This window comes from Moschus berezovskii, chromosome 15 (assembly GCF_049115385.1).
Source record: "Moschus berezovskii isolate FMDL1 chromosome 15, NW_MosBer_1.0, whole genome shotgun sequence".
NCBI classification, from domain to species: Eukaryota; Metazoa; Chordata; class Mammalia; order Artiodactyla; family Moschidae; genus Moschus; species Moschus berezovskii.
The window spans coordinates 59370028-59387288 of NC_142474.1; the positions used below are offsets into that span (position 1 = coordinate 59370028).

The 17261-nt window shown below is 38.4% G+C and overlaps 1 protein-coding gene across 2 annotated transcripts in view; it reads left to right on the forward strand.

The window, feature by feature from the left end:
- Window positions 1–17261, forward strand: part of ARHGAP21 (Rho GTPase activating protein 21) — a 131088-nt gene that overhangs the window by 44478 nt on the left and 69349 nt on the right. For both annotated transcript variants that reach the window (XM_055428462.2, XM_055428463.2), the window contains exons 2-3: window positions 8776–8955; window positions 11444–11468. In XM_055428462.2, coding sequence (XP_055284437.2) covers window positions 8776–8955; window positions 11444–11468 — 205 coding nt within the window. The remainder of the gene's footprint in view (window positions 1–8775; window positions 8956–11443; window positions 11469–17261) is intronic.

Consider the following 17261-nt stretch of genomic DNA (forward strand, 5'->3'; position numbering starts at 1 on the left):
CCGTAAAAAATAAACAGGTAACTACTATGTAAATACCTTAAGAAACTATGGTGTAAAAGATATTTTTATGAACAGGAGATGTTCTTAGCAACTTGGTTTTTTTCTTTTCTTTTTTGCTAAGAGCAAAATGGGAAAACCCTATTTCCATTTAGAGGATAATAGATAAAAAGTGGCACATTCATGATGAAATCTTATGTATCAGTGAAAATCAATGAACCACAGCAGAGATTGGCTAGCTGTTCATCAACCCTTTTCTTCTTTTTCCTGGTAAATAGCTAATCATCTTCCCCAGCCTCCTTTACTTTAGTGAATATTTTTGATAACAGAATTAGGAAGTAATGTCAGAAGCTATTAAAGATGAAAGGATAAATGCAGCAAGCATGCCAGTTAGATTCAGTCATCTTTGTTTGCTTCTGGAATCAGTAATAAAGAGGAATTCTTTCAAATGATATGGAAAGTTATACAAATGCCAGATGACACGTGATGATACCATTAAGGTATCATCTTGAAAATGCTTTCTCTATTTTAGGAAACAAGCTCAGACTTTCCTTTAATATTACAAAAATGTTTATTGTTGGTCACAGAAGGTCCAAGGGACAAAAGTAAGTGTAATCTGATCCCACCATCACTACTAGTAAGACCACTATGAGAAAATGCCCAGGAAATGGGTAATCTGTGAGGAGAAGTACATTCTGATTTTTACCATTTTGTGAGACTGGTAATATTGACAAATTCCCTGGAAGCTCAGCTGGGAATATACTTGACTCAGTATTCTCAGCCAAGAATCCGCCTGCAGTGCAGGAGACCACGTTTCAAATCCTGGGTCGGGAAGATCTTCTGGAGAAGGGATAGACTACCCACTCCAGTATTCTTGAGCTTCTCTGGTGGCTCAGACAGTAAAGAATCTGCCTGCAATGCGGGAGACCTGGGTCCGATCCCTGGTTGGGAAGATCCCCTGGAGAAGGAAACAGCTACCCACTCCAATATTCTGGCCTGGAGAATTCCATGGACTGCATAGTCCAAGAGGTCGCAAAGAGTCTGACAGACTAAGCAACTTTTACTCACATAAGGTGTCAGAAGTAAATTAGAAATAATGTTTCAAAGTCATAGTGGTAGTCAAAACTAAGCTATTTATAAACAGTTCACACCACTCTTTTTAATTTTTTTCATTTACTTCAGGTTTTAACATAGCCATCTTCTGTGAGAGTGAAGTTCTAAAATTGCAGAATAAAGAACTCATGTCTTCAACATGATGGTATCTGAAAGTAAATCTTAGAGAGAGAAGAAGGAAGAGTACTGTCTAGTTAAAAATTATATTAAAAACCAGAATGCTGAATAGAGAAGGAAATCACAGGAAAATATCAGCCAATTCAAAACAATCTATAATGAAACCATACAGAAAAGCAGGAGAAAGGACCCATTTTGACAGTCAACCAAGATGAAAGATATTATAAATGAATGTCCAATAATGAACTTAAAAATTAGGTTGTAAAAAAAAAATTGAGTAGTATTTTAAAACTTAAATCCAAGCATCTAGATTTTTCTCTTTTTTTCTTTTTCTGTTTTTTGGCTGCTCTGCGTGGCTGTGGGATCTTAGGGCCCTGACCAGGTACTGAACCCAGACCCTCAGCAGTGAAAGCAAATTCTCTAGATTTTTCAACTTCAGTTCCTGAGAGTGTTAAAATTTCTTTGGTCGTCATCTTTTATCACTTAAATATTAAAATATCTATTGAAAACTAGAATTAATTACTGGAAAAATATATCTGGGTGCATCTGGATAATAAATATCAAAGTGTTTTCAATTGTTATCACCCTGGCTAAGAAAGAGACTTCCTCCATCAAGAGAAACTCCAAGCCCAGAGTTGTCATGTATACTTAGCATATGTGTGCAGGCCAAGTCACTTGAGTTGTGTCCGACTCTGTGTGGCACTGTAGACTGTAGCCTGCCAGGGTCCTCTGTCCACTCCAAAAAAAAAAAAAAAAAGGACCCCTTTGACTGTAACCCACCAGGCTCCTCTATCCTTGGAATTCTCCAGGCAAGAATACTGGAGTAGGTAGCCATTCCATTCTCCAGGGGATCTTCCTGACCCAGGAATTGAACCTGGGTCTCCTGTGTTGCAGGCACATTCTTCACCACTGAGCTATCTGGGAAGCCCCTGAAGATGCAATACATAGATACAATGGAATACTCCTCAGGTGTAAAAAGAACAAAATAATGCCATTTACAGCAACATGGAAGCAGGTGTCATCTTAAAAAGGGGTTGCATCACTGTGAATAAGTCTGGCCCTAAAATAACGAAGAAAAATCTTACTTTAAGTAACTGGTACTACTAATATTATCAGTGGTAAAATTTTTTAAAAACTGGCAAAGCATTTTCAATAACCCATAGGAGTAGGGCTTATAATCTTAGGTATATGATGGAATCAGTATTAGGATCTTATAGAATGAATGTAATGCAATACTTTCTTATTCTTTATTGTGAATGATTCCTGGAATATACTAGGAAGCTATCCCCATTCTATTTAAATTACAAGTAATTACAAAAGATAGTTGAGGGCTTCTATAGTTACTGTGTGTACAGGGATTCTTTCTTAACTCACTTGTGTTTGCTTTCATGACAGCCTTACATCTTTCACCTCCGGCACACATTTAGACTTTGTACTTTTTACCTATGCCAGTTTTTCTTTTGAAGCATCTTTGTTGAAGTGTAATTTACATACCATAATAAGTCACCCATTGTAAGTGTACATCTCAGTGGTTTGTAGTAAATTTATACAGTAGTGAAACTTTCTTTATAATCTTTGAGAACATTTCCATTATCCCCAAAGGCGCTGTCATACCTGTGTGCATTCCCTTCTGTGAGGTTATTATTACCTTTAATGTTATATGATTAGCGTGTCCCCCAATACTTTCTCTCTCACTCATCTTTGCTTTGTCTAGTTGTTATATCTAGTTTTTATGTTTTGTTTTGGTTTCTTTTAACCTTGAGTTATTATTCAGTCAAGCGACCTTGTTATGAAGTCTTCTAAGGGAATCGGATGACAGTTCTTCGTTCACAGGCATGTGACCGCTATGATTCCGTCCACTTCTAGGCTTCTTACACTCTGAGGCTATTAGTACACAAATTGCTGCTCGTGGTGGGAGCCGCGACACGTGTAGAGAGATAGCGTCTGAAGGGTCCTCTCAAGTGGAGGAATCTGACTGCTGTGTCCTTCGCTGTGTTCCTGCAGTTTGCCCTTGTTATAAAATCCAGCAGATCAAAAGTCTCTGCGGGTAAGGAGGAGAAAGAGTGAGGAAGGCACATGTGTGTGTTTCTTTTCATCTTCTCTCTTTATGTAGGAAGAATGGTAACCCTCCCCTCTCCCTTGTAGGGAAAAGGTAAGGAGACTGCAGAGGATTCAATGTGATGTTCTTGGGAGGGTGAAATAATTGAGACAACAGACCTTTGTGACATTAAAAAAAAAAAACTTCGTCTGCAGAGAGCAAAAATGAAGTTGCTTACTCTTTATCCCATTTTCTCCATTTTGTAAAGAACTCAGTAGAATGAGACACAGCAGGCTCCATGCAGCAACTTGAAGTATGACACCAGGTTCCTAGAGCCTTGTCTATATGGTTCAGGGGAAAAAGGAAGCTTGAATATGTTTGGGAGCTTTGAGGCCCAAGTCATAATCATACACTAGAAATAAATTTAATGCATGTAAACTGTTTAAAGTTGTAAAATTAGAGTCCTGCAAAAAAACAAAAGCAATAAATTAGATCAAAGCGCTACCAGGGGGGAAAATCTATGCCGATTACACAATAGAAAAAATGATGAAAAGTTCCTTGGTGGCTCAGATGGTAAAGAATTCGCCTGCAATGAGGAGACCTGGACTTGATCCCTGGGTCGGGAACATTTCCCTGGAGGAGGGCATGGCAACTCACTCCAATATTCCTGCCTGGAGAATCCCATGGAGAGAGGAGCCTGGCAGGATACAGTCCATGGGTTTGCAAAGAACTGTTGAGTGACTAAGCACAAACACAGTGTGACACAGGAGAAACACTCTAGCTTCAGATTCAGGAACTATGATTTTAATTCTTACTGTGAATTAGCCTACAAAAATCTTACATACAGCACTTAGCTAAACTGGGCCTCAGTTTCCTCATGTAACAGAAAACGATTCACTTATATCTATCATATTTGAGATTCTTTTGGGCTTTAAAATTACATAAGGAGATGGCAGCTGAGCACTTGAAAAGGTGTTCATCATGGGCCATCAGGGAAATGCAAATATTCCCACACCAAGATACCACCACACACCTATCACAGTGATAAAAGAAAAAAATAATACCAAATGCACTCGAGAATACAAACTTGAGAGAGAGAGACAGATACGGAGGGAATGAACTTAAATACAAAGATAAAATAGTTTTCTCCTTTGGCTCTCAAAAGGAGGATTCAGTCACAAGCTAAAGCTTAACTAAACTCTTTGGATAATTAAGCCTAGAATAAAAACTTTCCTGCTACAAATTCTACCGGATTATGTGATCACTTTTGCAACTGAGACTCAGCTGGAGTTCCCCATGTTGGTGTTTGCTGTTATTCCCCCTCCCCCTCAAAATTTCCAAGTCTTAGAAGGGGGAATAAGGTAAAATGCATTTATGATAAATGAGTTTCAAATGTGCAAAGTCTCCATCAGTGGCTCAGAATCTTGATTACTGTAGCTTTAAATAAAGTCCTGTATTGTAAGTCCTCCAGTTTTGTTCTGCTTCTTCAGAGTTGTTTTGGTTGTTTAGGTCCTTTTAATTTCAAAGTGAATTTTAGTTTATCAGCTTATACACAAAAATCTCCTGGGGTTTTGATTGGGATTTCTTTCAATCTATAGATGAATTTCAGGAGCATTTACAGTATAATAATACTGAGTCTTCTAAACTGTGAGCATGGCATATCTCTCCATTTATTTAATAGATCTTCTTTACATCTGTCAGTTTTGGAATTACAGTTTACAGGTCTGACAAATCTTTTCTCATATTTATCCCTAAGTATTTTGTATTTTAAATGTTATTTTTAGGCCGATTCACATTATATGGCAGAAACCAACACAACTCTGTAAAACAATTATCCCCCAATTAAAAATAAAATTTTTTAAAAATATTACTTTTGAAATTTCAATTTCCAGTTGCCTATTGTCAGTGTATAAAAGGGCTTCCTAGGTGGCTCAGTGATAAAGAATCCACCTGCCAATGCAAGAGACTCAGGTTTGATCCCTGGGTTGGGAAGATCCCCTGGAGAAAAAAATGGTCACCTACTCCAGTGTTCTTGCCTGGAAAATTCCATGGACAAAGGAGCCTGGTGGGCTACAGTACATGGAATTGCAAAGAATTGGATATTACTAAGCAACTGAGAACACACAGACAGTGTGTAGAACTACTTTTCATTTTTTTATTTTATAATTCTTGCATTCCATTGAATAGGATTTGATCCAGTCTCCCCTGCTGCAGGTTTGGGGAATGCCACTATCTAGTGTCTTGCCAAATGGAAAAATAAATGAAACTGATGAATAGTTAACTAGTAATGGGGCTTCCCTGGTGGCTCAGAAGGTAAAGCATCTGCCTGCAATGCAGGAGACCCAGGTTTGATCCCTGGGTTGGGAAGATCCCCTGGAGAAGGAAATGGCAACCCACTCCAGTACTCTTGCCTGGTAAGCTACACTCCTTGAGGTCCCAAGGAGTCAGACATGACTGAGCGACTTCATTTTCTTTCTTCCTAACTAGTAACAGCCAAAATATTGACTTATGATGAAAATATTTAGGATTTAGAAGTCTCTTGAAAAATGGCTCTGATGCTGGGAAAGGCTGGGGGCGGGAGGAGAAGGGGACGACAGAGAATGAGATGGCTGGATGGCATCACCGACTCTGTGGACATGAGTTTGAGTGTACTCCGGGAGTTGGTGATGGACAGGGAGGCCTGGCGTGCTGTGATTCATGGGGTCGCGGAGAGTCGGACACGACTGAGCGACTGAACTGAACTGAACTGAACTGAAAAATGGCTTCCAGGAACTTTTTTTTTTTTTTAATTTGAATATCTTCATGTAAGGTATATCGTTGTAGAGGAATAGATAAGATTCACCAGTGAAATGAATTAAAAATGTAGTAGAATCAAGCATATTCAAGTATTTGTTATTTGATAAAGGTGACATTTCACAACTGCTGTGATGAACTAGTAATTTCATACAAAATCTTAACAGCCAGGTAGACATATTAGGTTTGAGATACCTATTGGACGGGGGAGATGTCTAGGCTAGAGATAAAAATTGAGGATATCACCAAAAGCCAGAGTAGAGGTAGAAAGGTCCATGGGCAGAGCCCTTTTGTTGTTCAGTTGCTAAGTCATGTCCAACTCTTTGCAACCCGATGGACTGCATCACATCAGGCTTCCCTGTCCTTCACCACCTCCTGGAGCTTGCTCAACCTCATGTCCATTGAGTCGGTGATGCCATCCAACCATCTCATCCTCTGTCGTCCCCTTCTCCTCCTGCCTTCAATCTTTCCCAGCCTCAGGGTCTTTTCCAGTGAGTCAGTTCTTCGCATCAGGTGGCCGAAGTATTGGAGTTTCAGCTTCAGCATCAGTCCTTCCAATGAATATTCAAGGTTGATTCCTTATATTCCTTAATTCAGAAGTTGAGCCATTGAAGAGTTAGCAGAGGAAACTGAGAAGAGGGAGCCTGGGAATTAGGAGGAAATTCAGTGTGGAAAGTCACGTGGAGAAATTTTTCCAGCAGGAAGTAATCCCTGCACCAACTATCGGTCACCAAAGACAAGAGCTAAGAACTGACCGTTCATTATAACGATGTAGAAGCCTTCAGGGCTTTGATGAAAGAGCAGTTTCAGGGATATAGGGAGGCCACAGCCTGATTTAAGGGGACTTAAGAGACAAATGGGAGAAAAAGAATTGGAGATAACATTCATAGATAACTTCCAAGGGGTCTTGCTCTAAAGGTAGAAAAACAAAGTGGAAGCTGGAGAAGACTGGTCAGAGAGGACTTTTGTTGTCCTTTGAAGATAAAAGAACTTACAAAAATGTACACACGTGCCATGGGAATGAGCTCATAAGGAGAAAGCGTGACATAAGACAGGAAGGGAAGAATGGGTGGGACCATGTCTTTGTCTGGGAAGAGGGACTGGGATCTTCTCCGTTAGGTGGTGGGACCTTAGAGCAGTGGGGAGTGCAGCGATTGTCACAGGAAGGAGGCAGGAGAACGTGGGACAGAGGTAAATAGGTGGGGAGATGTGGAAGGCGACAGAGGACTCAAAGCAGGGTCATCAGCGCCAAGTGAGGGCAGGGGAGAAGGTATGGAATCGTCATTGGATGAATGGATTGCAGAGAAATGGATGCCAACGCGGAAGGCTCATGTGAGCTTAGTGATCATGAACTTAGAGGGAAAGCAGTCGGCTTAATTTTCTGTGTTTGTCTACCCGTGTTCAACTGCACGGGTGCAGGTGCAGAGCAGGCAATGTTGATTTATGCAGGTTTAGATCCAGCCAGTCCATTCTAAGGGAGATCAGTCCTGGGTGTTCATTGGAAGGACTGATGCTAAAGCTGAAACTCCAATACTTTGGTCACCTCATGCTAAGAGTTGACTCACTGGAAAAGACTCTGATGCTGGGAGGGATTGGGGGCAGGAGGAGAAGGGGACGACAGAGAATGAGATGGCTGGATGGCATCACCGACTCGATGGACATGAGTTTGAGTGCACTCCGGGAGTTGGTGATGGACAGGAAGGCCTGGTGTACTGTGATTCATGGGGTCGCAGAGAGTCGGACACGACTGAGCGACTGAACTGAGGTTTTCTCAGATGACTTTGAGGAGGTGAGAGATGACAGAAGAGTGAACTGAAGCTGGTTTAAGGGAGACATGGGGCCATGGGGCGGTGAGGGGCTGGGAAGGGGCAGCAGGGTCAGCCTCAGATGGAAGAATTTGTAAGGGTTGACGTATGAGAGGGATGAAGGGTTGGGCTCTTTGATTTGAGATTGTGGAGGGCTTTTACAACTGACCAGATAAAAGCCAAGAGTGGGGGGAGAGGAAAGCACACAACCGGAAAGCCAGGGTTTGGGAAGGATTATTTATGTGGATACTGAATTTATGCTTAGAACCTGAAGCCTGGTCTCTTATTTTCTAATGTCCTTTGCTGCCATTGGACTGACAACACATTTAGGGTTCTTACTCAGCAACAGTTTCATGTTTTTTTCTTGGTTTCTGTTTCTTAATCCTTAATGCCCTGAGATTTTCTTTGTGTTTTCTATTGCATTTAAATTTTTTTGTGACGTCTTTTTAAAATTCTGTGTATAATAAATATCCCCAGCCACAACTCATTTTTCTTATTATTGCCATCATTTTTAATGACCTTAAGAGTCCATAGTATGAATTTTTATCATTTATTCAGTTCTCCTGCTGGGGTTATTCTGGATGTGTCAGTTCTGTCTCCACAAACCGTGCTGCTTATCTAGCCTTGGATATTGTATTTAAAATTTTAACCTGTCATTGTATGTCTCACTTTCAAGAGTTCTTTCTTGCTTCTGATTAACTTTTCATAGCATCCCTTTCTCGGAAAAAATTGAGTTTTTGATCATTTGTGTGATTTTTTATGCCACGTATAGTTCATGCATCAGAATACGGTTCTTTTTCTCCAATCAGTTCCCCTCTGCACGCAGTTATTTTATTTTTACACATAATATTTCCCCAAACGATGAAATATATTGTGCTATATCGTTAACATTTAAATGTCTTTTCCTTTTAGGTATCAAAAAGTAAAGATGGAAAAGAACAAAGTGAAACTGTATCACCTTCCGAAGATGAAATGTTCTCCTGGCCAGGTCCCAAAACAGTTATGTTGAAAAGAACATCTCAAGGCTTTGGTTTTACACTGAGGCATTTTATTGTTTATCCCCCAGAGTCTGCGATTCAATTTTCATTTAAGGTAAGAGAAGTAATTAAAGTAGAACACAAGGCAGTTGCTGTCTCCTTGTCTTCCTCTCATCCTGCCTTCTGTCTTTTAAGGATTAAGTGTTATTAGGTTGGTCAAAAATTTCATTTGGGTTTTTCCATAAGATGTTATGGAAAAACTCGAACAGACTTTTTGGCCAACCCAGTCTGTTTGCGTTTTTATTATATTCTTTCCCATCTTTTAGATATAGTCCTATCTTCTAGAACAAAACTTTAATCTCCTCTAAAAGATCTTACTAATTTTGAACTATGAATCTTTTTTTACTAGCACTTCTAATTCTAAACTTCATTCTGCTTTTCCTAATATCTAGAAAGGGGATAAGTTTTCTGGGCAGAGCATGCAGAGGAAATAGTTCATTAAAATATTTGGATAGTTGTAGAGTTATTGGAATTAGATTCATACTTAACTTTCATATATGTAATATGATGGCAAGTCAGAATTTAAAAACACAGCTTCTCACTGGAGAGAATTACACCAATAGGCTTCAACATACAGCAACATGATCTAATAAAAGGCAAACGGAATCACTGTAATGGCAGCTGACATGCTGAGCACTTGTTCTGTATTCTTTATTATTCTTTATGAGCGTTATCTCACTTTATTATTAGCCCCGTATGACAGATGTGGAGACTGATCTGAGTCATGTAATGAGTAAGTGGTGGACCTAGGATTTGAATTTTGCCAACGTGAATGCCTGGTGCTTAACTATTGCACAACAGTATAATGGAGATAATGACATCCAGAAGACTTGGGGGACTTTGACCAAGACACTTAACTTCCTTTGGACTCTAGATTTCCATTCTAATTCAAGGGAATTGTACGAGAAGATTTGAAAGTCTCTTCTAAATCTAAATATCTATGAATCTAGGTCTGGCTTTTATAACATAGAGTCATATTGCTTCTGAAGACAACACACTTTTTAAACTATATTTTTCTTGGAAAATATCTTATAAGATAAACTTTTAAAACTACCAAAGAATTTTTAAGAATTATGAATTATTGCTACCTTTGGAATTTAAACTGACCAGATTGGTGTTCCTAAAATGTATAAAACAGGTGAACTGGATTCCCTAAACATCTACTTTACCTTAAAAAATGCCTTAAGTAGTATAACTTAGATACTAGGTCACATAAGAGAGTAATAGAGTCCCTTGCTTTAATTACATATTAAGACTGAATCTTGTTTTTGTCTTTTGGTTTTGTTTTGAAGAAGAGTATTAGATCGTGATGATATAGAGTACAGATTTTCAAAGATAATTTTACCAGACATAGGTTTTTAAATGCATTGTTATTGTTGGAAATTTTCTAGAAATTTCTAGAAATTTTAGCAACACAGTCTTTGGAGTCAAAGGAGTCTGGGTTTGAGTCCTATCTCTGCTCTTTGTCAGCTTTGTGTCCTTGAATGAATCTCTTAACAGACAGTGACAGCACCTTCCTCATGGGTTGATGGGTTGATTAAGTGATATAATACATGTATAACAGCACAGAAATTGGCAGACAGTAATTACTTATTAAACCTCAATGATTAATGCTGTTATTTAACACAGATGTTCTTGCAAATAGGTCTCAGTCTTATAACTTTTACATGGAAAATATTTATTGAAATCTTTTCAATTTGAAAACTTGTTCATCCACTTCAAAGGAGTGTATAAAAATTAATATTGTAGAGCTTTCAGAAAATGTACCATTAATACAACAGTGTCTTTATTATGTTACGTAGCTGGCAACCTTGTTGCCAGAACAGTCTCAGAACAGAGCTTGTAACCAGGGGAAAGAAATTACGTATTTGGGCAGCCAAAATAAAGGTCAAAAATTACATAACAAATTATCAGCCCTTCACTAAATGTCTGTTTTTCTTTCCATAGTACATTGTACATAGTGCACTGCTTTTCATATGATACTCAACAAATATTTGAATAAATGTATTTTTATGCTAGGTTTTCAAAATTGCTTTTCTAATTTCCCAGCTAGAGGTAGACAACATGGCAGCAAGACAGCATGGTAGCAATGAACACAACCAAGTAGATAAAGCTCAGAGTTTTAAAGATATAGCAATTTGGAACCAATTTATCCAAAGATAGTTCTGAGTGCTGTAATTGCCTTAAAAGTCACATTTTTTAGGATTTAGTACATAAGTGATGAACCAACCTAGCCCTTTCTTCCAGGTACTAGCTTTATCCACACAGTTGCCCGCTTCTGACAGCTCTCCTTGGATGTCTGTTTTAGACAGCTTACACTCAGTATGTCAGAAACTGAACTTCTGTTGTCCTCCTTAAATTGGCTTTACCTGAAGCTTTTCCATCTCCATGCATGACAGCTTCATCCTTCTGGCCAAAGGCATTGTTAGTGAGACTGTAATTGGCACATTTTCAGGAGAGCAGTTTGAGTTTAGTTGAGCCTTGCTGTGATTTTACTGGTTTTAAACATGTATTCACATGAATTTATATTTTTTGTTTTGTAGGATGAAGAAAATGGCAACAGAGGAGGTATGTTTATTAAAGTTTTAATTTTTCTCTGATAGTTTTTCTACTTATGTCCTACCATTCTTTAAGTAACATTCAATGAGATGATATAGGTTTTAGAGTCCATGTATAAAAGAGTCTCTAGATGTGAGAGTCATAGAAATGAAACATTTTTATTGTAGTCTTCAAAATTTTGTGGATTCCCTTGTGTCACCATGATCTGAATGTGTGATGATTTTATTGTCAATTATATATTACTGTTATGTAGGGGAACGTATCATGGTTCTAAGGAAAGTAATTCTGAGTTTTTTTTTATGCAATTAGTAATCTTATAAATTTAGTGATTTGGTGTGATTTTATCTACTAGATTTATTGGTTCAAATATTGAGAAATATTTTGATCTTTCTAGTTATTCTTGATTTAAACATATTTAATGGGCTTGAAAGGAAAATCAGCCTGGGGATAGGGTTATTTCGTAAAAACTGCCATTTTTATTTTTGTTTTAATTTTGTATGAACTTTAATGACTTAAAATTTATATACAATAAAATGCACCTATTTAAAAAACTTATTTCTAGATAATTTTAGGTGTTTAAAAACTTGTGAAAATAGTGACGAGCTTTTTTGTATTCTCTTTCTTTCAACTTCCCCCAACATTAAAAATATAACTATGGTACAAAAATCAAGATGTTAGTATTGGTATGACACTCCTCTCTCTAAATTGTAGAATTTATTTGGATTTTGCCCCTTTTCTGTTCCCAGATTTCATATTGCATTCACTTTTCACGACCCCTTGATTCTTGTAGTCTGTGACAGCTTCTCAGTCTTTCTTAAAATCCTTGGCCTTGAAACTTTGGCTTTTTTGTACAGTGTTCTTCAGTTTGGTTTTGTCCGATGTTTTTTTATCTTTTGTTTGAAGTGATGCCTTTTTAGCAAGAATACCTATTTGCACCAATTAAATGTATTGTTTACTTAAGGTTTTGTTTTAATAAATACATCACTTGGGAAACCACCAGTCCAATCAAGGTGTAATTCTGAAAAGAACCTTTCCGTCATCTGTAAAGTTCCCTTGTGCCGCTGTGCCGTCAACACTGCTGGCCCCAGACAACCACTGATCTGCTGTACGTCACGATAGATGAGTTTTGCATCTTCCAAAATTTCTTATAAACAGAAAATACAATGTATACTCTTTTTTTCTCTTTCACTTGGCATGGTGTTTTTTTTTTTTTCAATAAGAGTATAGTCGCTTTACAGTGTTGTGTTCATTTCTGCTGTATAGCAAAGAGAATCAGCCACATGTATACACACATCCCCTCTTGGATTTCCTTCCCATTTAGGTCACCACAGTAGGTGCTGTAATGCTATACAGTAGGTTCTCATTAGTTACCTACTTTATGCATAGCAGCATATGTATGCCAATCCCAGTCTCCTAATACATCCCACACCTTGTCATAGTATTTTTGAGATTCACCATATTGTACGTGTAGCTACTAATAGTACTACTTTTTCTTTTTTTCCTGAGTGGTTTTCCCCTGCCTGAATAGGCCATACAGTGTTCATCCTCTCCCCAGTTGATACACCTTTGTAATAGCATCTCTGATTTGAGGTGTTACGTTCAGGGTTCAAGTGAGAGGAAAATGGTTTCTTTGAGCACTATGAAAAATAATCTGAGTGTGCAGGGTGAGGTAGGACCCTTCATAGTTATCACCGTTGTGCAAGATGGGCCACTCCTGTGTCACCGTCTGTCATGCTCCAGGGCTCAGGATGGATTCCAAATGTTACTTGGCCTCAGTGGCGGAAGGCAAAACTGACAAGACCAGCATCAGCATGAGAAAGACGTGGCTGCTCTGTCTTCCCGTCACCATATGGATTGATGTGCTAATGCCTGGGTTCCTTACTGGACACACTGCACCTAGAGTTTAACGCCTCGCGTGTTCTAGTTTCTACTGGGAGAGATATACTGCTAATAAATGTAGAAGGGCTTGGTTATAAAACTGTACTCTGCAGATGATTATATTTCTGACATATCTGTTCACTGAAGTGAGCAGGTTTCATTATATACTTTGACTGGAGAGAATAAAACATTTATAAGGGGAAACTTGGAAGATACAGATCCAGCTGAAGATTTGTACTGGCATGAACAAGGGAGACTAAAGGGTGTCGTCTGCTGGGAAAATGTATAGTTTAAATACTGTTTTATTTATTAATTTATATTTAATCTCATTGAAAAAAGAATTTGTGTTCACATGCACATATTATACTAAGATAAAAATGAGATTAAAACATTCATGGGGGAGAGTGAAAAGTGGCTCAGTCGTGTACTATTCTTTATGACCCCTTGGACTATACAGTCCATGGAATTCTCCAGGCCAGAATACTGGAGTGGGTAGCCTATCCCTTCTCCAGTGGATCTTCCCGACCCAGGAATCGAACTGGACTCTCCTGCATTGCAGGCAGATTCTTGACTAACTGAGCTATGAGAAAAGCCCCATCTTTTCATGGGGGAAAAGATGAATTAAACTGACACTCAGGAGGTTTAGTCTACATGAATGTGTGCTGTAGATCCTACACTGTTATCAAAGACAGGCTGTAAATTCGCTTTTGAGCTTTCCCAGTGGGGGGGAAAAAAAGAGGGAAAGAAGGAAGGATTCTTATTTAAGGATTAGCTGAGGATTCACAATTACTGTCTGCGATGCGGGAGACCTAGGTTCCATCCCTGAGTTGGGAAGATCCCCCGGAGGAGGGCATAGCAACCCATTCCAGTATTCTGGCCTGGAGAATTCCATGAACAGAGGAGCCTGGCGGGTTACAGTCCATGGCGTCGCAGAGTTGGACATGGCTGAGTGACTAAGCACAAGGATTCATGTTGTCCATAAGAAAACAGCATCTGGTTTGCACTGAAGTCTGAGACAAATTTCTCCTATGGTTCCTCATAATGGATACAAAGATAATGTGGCAGGTAACATCTGCAATACCATCCTTTTATATGAATATTTTTAAACAGATTCCTCAGTGTAAGTTGATTTCAAAAGCCCGTGGTCCAGTTTGGTCTAAAAAACTTCTCAACTGGGGACAGATTTTCTCCCCAGGGGATACATGGCAACATCAGTAGACATTTTTGGTTGTCACAGTTGGGGTGGAGGAGAGGGTGTGCCACTGGCACGCAGTCGGGAAAGGTCAGAGATGCTGGTGAGAATCCTCCAATGTACCCGAAAGACCCCAACTCCAAAGAATTATCTGGCCCAAAATTTAATAGTGCCAAGGTTGAAAAACCTCAGGTTATAGGGATGAACACTAAAACAGTGGCCCCCAAGAGTACAGTTCCCCAACAGTCCAGCTTGATCTGGTGACAAAACTTAAGATTATTAGGAGAATGGATATTCAAGACCACATATCCAGTGATCTTTAATGATTATTATCCCTCATAACTGAGATTTGATCTGAAAGTTACCACTGTAGTTTGAGATTAAATTATCTGACTATTCTATTGGCATTGTATGCTGTCAGTGAGGGAATAAACATACGTAAGAAAAATGTTACAGTTTAAGAAAATACAGAGTCAGTATATTAATAACTAAAAGAGATAATAGTTTAAAAATAAAAGAATGTAAATAATTGAAATATGGAGAGAGATAATAATTATAAGCTTGGTTAACAATTTAAAAGACTAATACGTGTGTTAGTCGCTCAGTCATATCTGACTCTGCGACCCTGTGGACTGTACCCTGCCAGCTCCCCTGTCCATGGAATTCTTCAGGCAAGAATACTGGAGTGGGTAGCCATTTCCTTCTCCTGGGGATCTTCCCGACACAGGGATTGAACCGTTTTCTCCTGCATTGCAGGCAGATGCTTTACCATCTAAGCTATAAGGGAAGCCCTAAAATGCTAATAAAAGAATTAAACACAACATAGCTAAGATTTTTAAAATAAGAGAGATATAAATTCAAGCACCGTATCTCCTGCAAAGCAAGATCTGTCAAATTAAGATTATTTATAAAGTCCGGAACATCTGTATGTTTTCTTCCTAAGTAGAAGAATATGGAAAGTTATGAGAATACCTAAAGCAATCATCTAGGTATGTTTGTAAGATAGTTGGAGAACTGCTTGATTTTTAAAAAAATTTTGGAGGTTGGTAGAAATTAATATATGATCAAAGACTTTATTCTAGGAATCATAATACATGCTATTATCCCATTTAAGCTTCGCTATAATGCTTTGAGGTATAAGACAATATTCCCCTTTTGTAGATGAGGAAACTGAGGGTGAAAAAGCTATAAAGTAACTTGCCTAGGATCACACAGCTAAGTGACAGCTCGACTTCCAAATCAGGCTTGTATAACTCTGAAGTCCATCTTTTTGAAACTGTTCTGTTGACTTCAATTGTTTGACTTATGTACTGTCAAGAATTAGTAGATAAATACCGGATATATTTACTGCATTAGGAAATTAATTCTGTGAAATATCTCTGAATTGAAAAAGTTGAAAACAAATGTTCCATATTTGTGAACACTTAAGGACAAAGAATTCACAAGAAGGTCAAGGAAACGCCAAGTTCAGAGGCTCCAGAGAGACCTTACCGAAGCAACCGCTCCTTGTTCCTGGAGTGAATAGCCGGCTGGCAGTGGACCTGGAAAGCTGAATGGTTTACAGAGTTCCTGGTGCTCTGTGTCCTTTTGCTGCCCAGGGCCAGGCTTGCTTTTGTCATCCCGTTGGCAGTGGGGGGGTCACAGGCTGGTATACAGGGGCTTACTGAACTTACAGTTAGTACTGATAGTACCATTTCAAATAAACTGATTGGATGGTCTGTCAGAACATATTCTCGGTGAAAAAATTTCTCTGACTTGAGAACAGTTATTTATAGACCTGTTTTAAAAATACAACCTGTTTGGAGACAGACAGCTTGTATAATCTGTTTCAGCTGAATGTTTCAATATTCATTTTATAGTCTCATTTCCTTTTCAGACTTACTTTCAAGAGTATTGAGATTACAAAATCCTTTTCTATGAATTTTATTTAATGAACTAGAATCCCAGCCTCCAGTGCAGTGATCCGAGTCAGTGCCTAGAATCACTGGAGAGAAAAGAATTCCCAGAATTTTATTCAAGCTCCTAAGAGATCCTGCTAGGTTGCCAGAATTCTGTGCAACAGTTGAAAGGTTCTATTTCGTTGTTCTTTTCCTTTTGGCAATTTAGTGGAGTCTCTTTTTGCCACTTAACTTTCTGATTATTCCCTTTACCCAAGTTTTACATTCAGTTATATTTCTCATATCTTATATATATGTATACTCTCTGGATTTTTAAGATTTTTCATTCTTGTTGGTTAGTTTTCTGCACTATAATACAGATGCTATATACAAGAAAAAGGCCATTGAGGTAGAAAAATATTTTTTGGTGATAATAATAATTGCTATCTTGCTGACATCCTGTTGTCCCTTACATCATAACTTCATAAATAGTCAAAATAAGAATAATTGAAGGTTTGTAATTACCATTATTTCTCTTTTAACTTGTTCTCTGAGAAAAATTCTGACTCAGCTTAGGTGTAGGGACATTTCCAAGATTCTAAAATTTGTATCTCATTTTTTTGGATGCTTCAGTAACTGTTGGATTTCTACTTTGGCATTAAATTTTATATTCAAGCATGTTAATGGTAGGAAAAAAGATATCTGGGGATTCTGTAAACTTTCTCAGTAGTACAAATTTGTGTTTTGTGATTCCTGTCACTTCTGACTAAACAACTCTATAGACTATGTTAGAGTTTTCTAATGAAGGATATTTTAGTGGCAAGAAATAGAACCCTCCCCATGCCTAAGCCACCT